This window comes from Medicago truncatula, chromosome 1, assembly GCF_003473485.1.
Source record: "Medicago truncatula cultivar Jemalong A17 chromosome 1, MtrunA17r5.0-ANR, whole genome shotgun sequence".
Taxonomy (NCBI): Eukaryota; Viridiplantae; Streptophyta; class Magnoliopsida; order Fabales; family Fabaceae; genus Medicago; species Medicago truncatula.
Genome location: NC_053042.1, coordinates 6,878,547 through 6,889,268, shown reverse-complemented (window position 1 = coordinate 6,889,268; position 10,722 = coordinate 6,878,547). Strand labels below are relative to the sequence as shown.

Sequence of the window (10,722 nt, the reverse complement as noted above, 5' to 3'; positions counted from 1 at the left end):
AAGCATTGATGCATAGACTCGTCCTTAGGCTATTCCTTATTTTCGAATGCGGCAAGGTGTATAGCCTTTACCTTCTTTCTCCTTCTCGATTTTGACTATTGGGATAACTTTCTTAGTAAAGATCTTTCCCATAGGAATACCCCAGACACTTGTAAAGACGCTAAGCCCCTTTCTCTTCCTTATTCTAGGATATTTCGAGTTAGCGCTCCGGGGATTCGGCTTAGCTTACTCAGTTTCCTGCCCAATGGTTTAATAAAGAGCTTAGCTTAGAAAAGGAGTAGGTCAAAATAATTTATTCTAACTAGTAGCCACTCATTACACACAAGAAAGAGTGTAGGTTTCAGTCTATGCCCACCGAAGGATATCACTGTCTTCCCTGCTTTCCTCGGGCATGAGAAGTTACTCAGGGACTTGCCATGGATAGGAGTGAAACGGAGGCACAGTCCATTGTTCTCTATAAATTTCTTCCGTTGATTGGCTTTTTTAAGTGCCAAATAAGACATTCTAGAAGCCTCTGGTGAATTGGTTGGTGATCAGCCTATCTTATATGCTTTCTTATGCCTTTGGAGTGCCTAAAGCCAAGTGAACGAAGTGGCCGGTAAGGTGAACATGGGAAAGAAGAATCCAGTCTATATATGGCTTGTTGAAGTAAACATGTGGACTCTTCTTCCACCCTCTGTTTTGGAATATCACTTTTGAAAATGATGTTGGACTATTTAGCTTGTTCTCTTTTCTTTCTCTTGTATGTCTTAGTGGAATTCCCCCTTTGTGATGCAAGCATCTTAGACGACGAAGGAGCGGAGAGGTTGCCTCCATTCTTTCTAACCATACCCAATCGAAAAAGGATCCGGATGCCTTGCATATCGCCCACAAATGCTTTCTAAAGTATTAAGCAGAAGAAGAGGAAGAACGAAGCTTTCCACTTATAAATTCTTCTATTCGGAGGTCGTACGAATGAGGAGAGCGGCGCGGCTACTTTTTCACTTTCAACCTACGACCGAAGTCAAGGACTTGACTGGACAGACTGATTGAGAGACAGACCAGGCCTTTCTATTCTATAAAGAAGAGACCTTCTTTATTTCCGGCCCACAGGATAGAAAAGTAGATCGTTCAACTCTAGCTTATGTTTTCAGGTCCCACATGGAATCTCAAATCGATCTTTGCTACATGCTGCTTAAGACATAGAATTCGAAGAAAGAGAGAGTGAGCAGCTGACTTGCAACCTAGGACCTAGGGGCAGGAAGTCGGAGAGAGAAGTACTGATTTATATAGGGCGCAGGTCCTCGTAGAATTGGTTTGCTTTCGCGGCAGCAGCGTGAAGGGATATTACCGTATTAAATTAAGAGCAATTTATCCCCTTCTTTCATATAGCCTACCTGGACTATAAAAACCTATGCCTCTCTAACCGACATTTGTCCTTCAGTCCTTCGGGGAGGCCTGTTGTTCGTCTTGGAGAGAGCGCTCGACCGTCGCCATGCTTCTTAGACTGAGTCAACGCGCCTATTTAATGTGCGCCTATCTGTTATCTAGGAACCTGAGATTCGGCTTTCGTCATCCATCACTGTCTGGGCCGTCGTTGTAAAGACGCGCATCCGTACAGACAGTATGCCTAGACTCCTTTAAAAAAGGGCTTATTTATTGTCGGCAAATACCCCCTTCTCATCAACGTATTTGAAGCATTGATGAAGGGTGGAAGGTACCACGCTGTGGATCCAAGCAGGAAGTTTAGGAGGTGTCACCGTCAATCACGTAAGAAGTGACCTCAGTCTTCAGATCCGCACACACAAGAGACGAATCTTGCCGATGGCTCTTTGCGAGTCGGCATTGTACCCCGGAATAGTCACCTTGGTCTGACTTAGCCGGCTCGTAGGAAGGAATTCCTAGATCGGCTAGGGCCCGCAGTGGCATCACGTTGATGGAGGCCCCAGGGTCCCGCGGTAGCCTTCTTTCTTTCGCCGATGTCACCGGTGAGATAAAGGGGCCGCTTATGTATGCTTCTTCCTGTCCAGCAAGATGTCTTCTGTCGATAAGGTTATATCTGCACTCTGGACTTTCTTCATTGGTGCTTCCATGTACTCATCTTCGATGCTTTGAACTTCCACCCTGTTGACATGTAGGGCATACTTTTCTTTGCTTCCTTCCTACTACTAAGCTGCTTTCTTTATAGGCTAAAGCCTCCTATCTACGGTAGCTGACGCAGCAAGACCCGAGGAATCGGATACGGATCTTTTTCAGTCTCTTTCGCTGGGGCAAAGCAAAGAGGGAGGACTTTCGGAAGAAGGCGTCGTCCGCTGATGATCTTGAGGTTGGGAGGCAGGTCAGGGGGAGAACTAATGCTTGTGGATAGCCCGCGAATACTCCTTACTTAGGCTTTCCCCCCGGAAGAGCTGATGCTACTTACTAAGAGACTTCCGTTAGTGAGGAGAGAACTATAGGCTTTAGCCCAAAGACAGAGTCAGGGATTTCTTAAAAATCTAGTCCCTCCTGAAATAAGACAACACAGGGGGTGGAGTGAGCCTAGAGTAGAATAAGACTCCCTCTTAGACTCTAAACTCATACCAGGGCGGGCAGGGAAAGACTGAGACTACCGATACCGAGCCGGGGTTGGATCACAGGATAGATACCCTATGGTTGGTCTCTATGCCTGCTTCACTTCGTAGCATTAAGGGGGCAGTGCCATGAGGGAAATCGACTAGGAACGCGATGTCTTCCCATAAAATGAAGAGTGGAGGGGACTTCGACTGCCTTCTTGTATCGGGTGAAGAGAAGGGGGTGCTAGGCTTAGTAGGGCTCGAACCTACATGCAATTCGCTCGCTTCGGGAAGAGTGGACGGAAAGAGGAGGCCTTTGCTCTATCTGCTTCTTCCTCTTCCCAGGAATGAACAATTGGATAAAAAAATTATTTTTTTCTTTGTTTGTATATATATAATAATAATAAAATTAAGATTAAGCAAGCGGCCCTTTCGTGACTCAAACTGCCGGTACGCTTTCCGGCTCGCAACGACTCAAACGGGCGGGGGCTATCTATTTGCTTGCAAAGCGGGCTGTTCGCCTTTCGGATTCGGAAAGGGCTCGCCTATTTGATTCAAAAGGCGCTACTAAACTACTCTAGTACAGCTAGTGTTAGTAGTACAACAGAATGCCGTTCACCCCGCAATCCCTTCTTCTTCAAGAGCTCCCTATTCTCTAGCAGCCCCTTCTTTCACAGCTCCTTCTCAAGCACTTGCCATTGTCTGGAAATTTGCCTCGCCCCATTCTTCGATTATTGGCGCATCAATTCCTTGCCTTTGCTCTCATTGCTCCAGTCTTTTAAGTGAAATCCCAAAAATGGAAAGTCAGTAGTCATTGTCGGGATGGAAAGCGACTCTTCAACCACTTATTTAAGCGCTATGCACCTAAGCTCAGTCTTTCTGGCAGCTATCTTGCTAAACCTAGATTCTTGCAGTTCCTTTTTATTCTCTCTTTATGCTCGAAATCGTACTCATTCGACATCTAATTTCATGGGCTGGGCATACCTTCTTTAGCTCATTTTTATCTTTCTTTGACTTTGAGGAAGATCCCACGAATCGTCTTCTATCGACATCGTCTGCTTACTCTTATCGTACGCTCTTCTTACCCAACCCAAATCGTCTGGTACTTTGTCCGCTCTCCCTTTCCTGGTGAAGGAGAGAGAGTTTTACAAGCTGATGCAGCTAAGAAAGTCTCGTTGAAAGCAGGAACGAACGAAGACTGTGACGACTATTTGAACTAGTTTCAAAGGCTTGATTGACCCTTGGGAGTTAATCTGGCTAGGGCGCCCTCGTAAGGCGTAGGGTAGAGATTTGAAACCGGAGGCCTCTCCTCATCTAGTTCTTTCGTTACGCCGAGAAGAAGCAGAAAGAAGCTTGGAAGAAGAGATGGTCAATCTTATCTTATGGGCGAGACTGCTAAAAAAGAGGCTCTTTAAAGTAAAGCCAGAACGAGTCCTCTCTTGCGGGAGGGATAGGCGGGAAAGGGGGAAAGCCCAATTGCTTGCTTGGACAACCTTAGCCCCAGCGGACAGGATTGGAATCAGTTCGACGTTCCGGGAAGTCGGTTCGTGAGGAAAGAAGTCCGCAAGCTTAATAAAGGCTTTTAACAGGCTTAGTCGTTGCTTAAAGGGAAAGACAGAAGGAACTATTCTTTTCCATCCAATGACTCGGGGAATTGCCGAGTTGGAAGATCCCTCCTTACTAAAGAGAGAGTACCGAGGAGAAGGCAATCCAACCTTTGAACTTAGTTTGAAACTCCTGCTTCGTTGTCCCGCTTTGGTAAGTGAAGGTCAAGTAGTTCCAGTGAGCAGTTCAGTAAGGAAAGTAGTCGTAGAAACAAAACCGTTTTAGGGGAGTCGAAAGAGGGTTCCCAAACAAAAGGAAAAGATCTGTTGACGTCAGCTATGTGATCACTCAACGATCAGTGCTACAGCTCAGCCTGACCTGACGATCGAGAAACTTATTCACTAGCGGTGGAGAGTTGTCTCGTTGGAAAGGTGGATTTTACATCGAAGTCTTCATCCTCCGCATGGGATGAGAAAAGAAGAGTTCTTCCAATCGGGGAAAGCAAAGAGGACTTCGAAAACAAGGAGCCGGTCCAATCGCTCAAAGGAAGGTGCCAACCCAAAGGAAAGGCACAAGAGGAAAGCAAGCGATGTCCAAGTCGCTTCCTTTGTCTCTGCCGAACGCAGCTTTTGTTGTTGATGCCAAACGCCGCCTTTAAGGAGTCGTTGTCACCACCTACTGCAGCCGATGTTGCCGTTCCCCGGAATCCCAGTTCTATTGATCAAACTAAAAATCCAGGTTCATACGAACGTCTGTTACGTGCGTACCTAGGAATGGGCCGGATTCGAACCGACCAAGAAAAGGCAAGTCAAGTGCCATTCTTCTAGGCCAAAGAAAGACAGTCCAATCATCTATGTCGAAGGGGCAGGTACGTAGTCACTCGAGCGAAGCGACAGCTTATATCATATATGAGATTCTCCATCTAGACGGGGCTAGGTAGCACTAAGAACTTAATTCGTACTATCTTGGCAAAGAGTGAAGGTTTAATATTTGTTCTAGAAAGTCTTCGTTCCCGTGTAAAAGCCAAATTTTTGAGACCAAGCAAGGAGGCACTACTGTAGAGCTCTTTTGGCCTGCCGCTTTCTCAATCGAAAATGGAAACAGTCAAGATTAGAGCGCACTGCGATTCTTATCGTTATCTATGTAATTTCAGTATTTTTTTTCGTTGATCGGATCGAGCACATAGGGTGCGAGCCCGAAGTCAATTAATTATCTTTGGCTGAAAGCAATCTTCATCAAGACAGCTGACCGAGGCGAAACCTACTGCTCAAGTCTGACGAATGCCGTTTATGTTCCTGGTTAAAAATAAAAGAGTCGCTTTCCTTCCCCATCTCTATTTGATACAGCTAGAGTTTTAACACAAACGCCTTGACTCGTCTATCCTTTTCCTCTACTTTCCTTGGTCGTTCACCTGCCCTGCCCGGTTTTTAAGGCTTTCCTTGGTCAGTTTAGTTTGGTCCTAGCTTATCTACTTTCTGATTTTAAGTTAACTCTCACAATTTTCCACCTTGACTTCAAATCAGTGATGATGCCAATCACCAACCTCCATGCTGCTCTTTCCCTTGCTTCCCACTACTCCAAGTAGCTCCACAAGTTTACACCTCATAACCCCTTCAGCCCTCGGAATGTCTTCCACCTTCTCGAAGGTCCTTGTAGTCCAACTACGCTAGGAATTTCAGGTAGTTCTACAAGACTATACCATAACCTCTTCAATACGAGACATCTCCCGCTTTCCTTGAAGATCTACTTGTACCCAATCACCCTTGGCTTTTAGAGTAATCCACAAGTATACACCTCAACCCCTTCAGCCATCGGAATGTCTTCCGCCTTCTCGAAGGTCCTTGTAGTCCAACTACGGTAGGAATTTCAGGTAGTTCTACAAGCATTCACCATAACATCTTCAACGCAGAACATCTCCCGCTTCCTTGAAGATCACCTTGCATCCAATCACCCTTGGCATTCTTTTAGAGTAATCTTGCAAGCCGTGCTATACATTCTTCAACTTCATGAAGAAATCCCTTGCTCACCATAGAGCATAGCACCCAAGGTCCTTCATAGTCGTACCATTACCGGTGTGTTCAACTCCACCTCACGCTGAGCGTACTCTACCTCAACTAGCAAATGCGTACATCCCACTATGTCTTCAACCTTGAAACTCCACCTCAACAGGTAGATCATGAGTATTCTTACCACCGCCTCTCCAGGCTGATGTTGAGTGTTTAACGTCTCTCCAGACGATCACCGCTCCACTAGGCATCATTCTCAAGGTGAGACACATCACCTTCTTCATCCTCCAAACAACACCACACCATCAGAGCACCTGCATCCTCATAACCCTCTGAGACAATTTGTGCGGAGTTACCATTAATCTCCGGACAATCCTTCTTGAAGTGACCCATCTTGTGACAGTTAAAGCATTCAAACCTTGACTTGTTACCACTCTTTCTCCGGTTACCTCTACCTCCACCATTCCCTCTTGAGACACTTAGGCCTACACCGTGTTCATGAGTCAAGTCCTTGGACTTGGTCAACTCCTTGGTTCTCAAAGCCGCTTGAACTTCTTCCAAGGTAATAGTGTCTTCCTTGCCATAGAGCATGGTATCTTTGAACGATTCAAAAGATTTCGGTAGAGCACACAACAAGAGTATAACTTTATCCTCATCCTCAAGTTGCACCTCAATATTCTCCAAGTCATCAAGGATTTTGTTGAACTCCGTAAGTTGCTCCATGATGGCCTTTGACTCTACCATCCTGAATGAGTAGAGTTGTTGCTTTAGGAATTGCCGATGAGTAAAAGACTTTGTCATATACAAAGATTCCAACTTTGCCCACATCGATGCCGCGGTTGCTTCCTTTGCTACTTCTCCCAAAACTTTATCCCCGAGGCACAAGAAAATGGCACTCCTGGCCTTGTCCACCATCTCGGTCTTCTCTGCTCGTGACATTGTGACAGGTAACGAACCTTCACCCTTCAAAGCTTTCTCACACTTTTGTTGTATTAACACCGCTTCCATCTTTACCTTCCATAACCCAAAATCGTTATCTCCGGTAAACTTCTCAATATCCCACTTTGAACCCATGGTACTTAATTATCCTTTGACCCTTGCCCCACGGTGGGCGCCAATTGTTGCGAATTCAATAAAAATCACACCAATAACAACTTGATGTGTGGAGCAAGGGATAATCAAGCAACCAAAATCAAAGTGTATGGAACAATTAAATACAAGCCAAAAGTAGAAAACGACGGCGAGAAGAACACAAAGAAGAGAAGAACACAAAAGAATTTGTTGACCCAGTTCGGTCCAAATTGACCTAGTCTGGGGGAGAGAGCAGCCCTCCGATCCACTATATGATGAGTATCGTTACAAAAGAGAAATCAATGAGTTACAAGAATAAGTCTCCCGCCTAATTCTACCCAAAGCCCCAATCTCTTCCCATAACCAAGAGACTCAATCCTAATAGTATTTCCCAAGGTGAATCAACCCACAAACCCTAGTTTTGTTCCAAAGAGACAAACTCTATACAAACCCTAGTTTTGTTGTTGCCTTTCTAAACCCTTGTTTCAGCCCCCTCTATCTCAAAGTTTGCTCTGATACAAGGTCTATATAAATAGTAAAAGTTTCGCTTAAAATTTGGAACAAATCTGCACCCAAAAATACATTTCTATTATTCGCCGCCAGCGCACCATCGTGCCACGATTTTTCCAGTGCCTTGCCTCAAAAAACTGAAACCTCCATCGTGCCACGTTGCCCAGCCATCGTGCCACGATTCTGCAGAAACCTGATTTTAAGTTAACTCTCACAAAAGTCTTTCCTCTAATTTTCCATACAACCGGAGGGATGAAAGCTTCTCCAACTTTGACATATTAATCGATATAAGTTTATCAGGATCGCCAGCTTCATCCACGGATTTAAGTGACAATGAATGAAGCTGTTCAAGGTTCACAATCTTCTGTGCTAGTGTATTTTGTGATTCTTGCTCTGATCCATTCAACTGGAAAGCTAATTTTAATTTTTGAAGGCTCTTCAGCTTGTGAAGGTGACTAAGAAGAGGGTAATTCCCATACAAGAACACGCCCCATAGTGTCTGTAAAGTTTCGTTAACGTTTCCCCTCAGCTTGCCCTCAAGTTTACTTCGATGAGTTTGAGGAAGATATAATTTCTTCAGTTTCTTCAATTCCCAGATTGAGCTAGGGATGTAATTGATACTTGTATGCTTTAAATCCAGTGTTTCCAGCTCCAGAAGTTTGCATATGCATAGGGGTAATTCCTCCAGGTAAGTCCATCTCAAGCTAAGATACTTGAGATTATTGAGCTTACTTAAATTCTTAGGCAACTGTGGTCTGAATATGCATTCAAGATCAAGAACTCTGGTCTTTAGGAACTGCTCACTTGCAATGCCTGTTGAAAGGATATTCCCGACACGTTCTCCTGGTTTACTTCCCTCTCCCTTATCAAAGAAAAGAACAGACAAGGGGATTCCTTTCTTTCTGAATGCTTGTGCGGAGTTTGCATCAAGACCATCATCATCAAAATTATAGGCAAACCGCTGATCTAAATGCATACCAAAATACCGACTGTGGTTTGTTCTGCTATTGTTTTGCAAGATAATTTCTTTGAGCATACTTGGAAGACAACATGTCTTAATTTTGCCATTGGGCTTTAGTGCTACAACTTGAATCATGCTACGGTCTCTCAACTCTTCTAGGTAACTTTCTGCAGTCTCTTCGGGTGTGTTCTGATCGTTCTGTACTTGCACCAATCCTTCTCCAACCCATAGATTGACTAATCTCCTTGCCGAGATTTCATAGTCTAATGGAAATTTTGTAAAGTAATAGAGACAGTTCCTCACAGTTTCACTCATTTCATCCTTGTTATTTTTCCAAGCTTGCAGCCAATGCGTTTTGTAACGGCCATGATTGAGTTGTTGAAACACCCACGATAAGCTGTCTTGGGTTACGTCTTTTGCTGACATGACAAACCCAAGAGATATGATTGCTAATATCAATCCCCCACATTTTCCCACTACCTTCTTTGCAAAATTTTCTAACTTTTTTAGTTCTAACTTTTTTACGTCTGTTTCAATACTAGCCACCTTCTGAAACAATGCCCAACTCTCTTCCTTCGTTAGCAGTCGAATGTGGTGAGGGGTGCTACTACTGTCGACATGCGAGGCAATGACTTTAAAGCATGTTGTCACCACTATCCTGCTCCCGTTTCTCCATCCAGATTCAGATAAAATTTTATATAGGTTATTAAAATCACTTTTTTGTGAGACATTATCTAGAACAACAAGGCAGAGCTTATCTTTCAAATGACCACGTACCTGTTTCATGGTCAATGTTTGGTTTTTAGTCCCGTTGTTTTCCATGAGCAGAACTTTCATGGTTGCGGTTGCTCCTGCAATTACTGTTGCCCAGACTTGGGTTGGGAAGTGCTTGACAACAACTTTGTTATAACAAACTGCCTTTGCCAGAGCTGTCTTCCCCACACCTTTCATCCCCACAATGCAAAGTTTCGAAGCATTATCACTGCTTGCAGTCAGATTCAAGACCAAATCTTGTTCTTTGATTTTCAAACCAACAACTTTGGCTGAATCCTCTCTTCGGATGGTGCAAGTTTCTGTCAATTGCTGAAGAAGATCAATTGTATTTTTCATCTCAATTGGATTGAACTCAGTGCCAGTTACATACTGTTCTGGTTGTAAATTTTCCAGCTCATGAACAATGACCTTTAGTTGCTTTACACAAGCCTTTATCCCTTCTGTTTCTTCAGCTTTCCGAAGCTGGTTATGCATTTGATCCAATGTAACACATATTGAGTTCATAACCGTTACTACTTGCTTTGAGCTTGATTCCAGATTTTTCATTTTTCTCAGCTTGCTTTTAATAGCTGATGTGATTTCCGTACCAGAGGATGCGGTTGAGCTTTCTCGAGCTCTATCAATGAAAGTTTTTTTTGAAAACTCTCTATCAATGAAAGTTAAATTGTACTGGAGCAGTTTTTTAAACTCTGCAACAATGAGCTTCATCTTCTCTCTGAATGCATGTGTAACAAATGGGATACCCATAGCCTTGAGTTTCTCTAATTTGGGAAAAGTATCAAACCACCTTAAGTAGTTTCAAATGTGGATCTCAGCATCTTTAATTATTTCTTCTGCTACTGTTCTCCAGCAATTTTCTGTTTCAGTTTCTAATTGAAGATGACTCAAGTCCTTGAGGAAAGCATGCAATGGAAGCATGAGATAGATAGACGGTCTCTCTTCCATGCTCGAAAATAGCTCCAATTTCTTGTTTATCAATTCATCCAAACTTATACAAGTCTTTTTCTGCTTTTGGTTTGGGCTGGCTGCTGCTGAGTCAGAGAACTTTTTAGGTGCTTTTGATGGTTCCTCTTCGGTTGTATATTGATCCAGAAGACTTCTAGTCTTAGATCTTGAAGTTTCTATTTTATTATAAATGTCATTGGCTTCTTTGAGTTTCTTTTCAAAATGTTCTGTCAGCTTGTTTTCTACATAATCTATTTTTAGGTGAATGCATGCCTTTAGGGGTCATCGATCCAAAGATAGAAAGACCCCAAATCGACCGTGGACTTTGTTTGTCATAATCACTGCAACAGCCTTCTGCTTCATTAACAACTGATCTCGT

General features: G+C 43.7%; 1 protein-coding gene across 1 annotated transcript; it reads right to left on the bottom strand.

The window, feature by feature from the left end:
* Positions 1-7,874: 7,874 nt before the first annotated feature.
* On the bottom strand, positions 7,875-10,145 carry LOC25482118 (disease resistance protein RPM1). Its single transcript, XM_013610619.2, has one exon. It carries the CDS (start codon positions 10,143-10,145, stop codon positions 7,875-7,877), a length of 2,271 nt encoding a protein of 756 aa, XP_013466073.2.
* Positions 10,146-10,722: the final 577 nt, after the last annotated feature.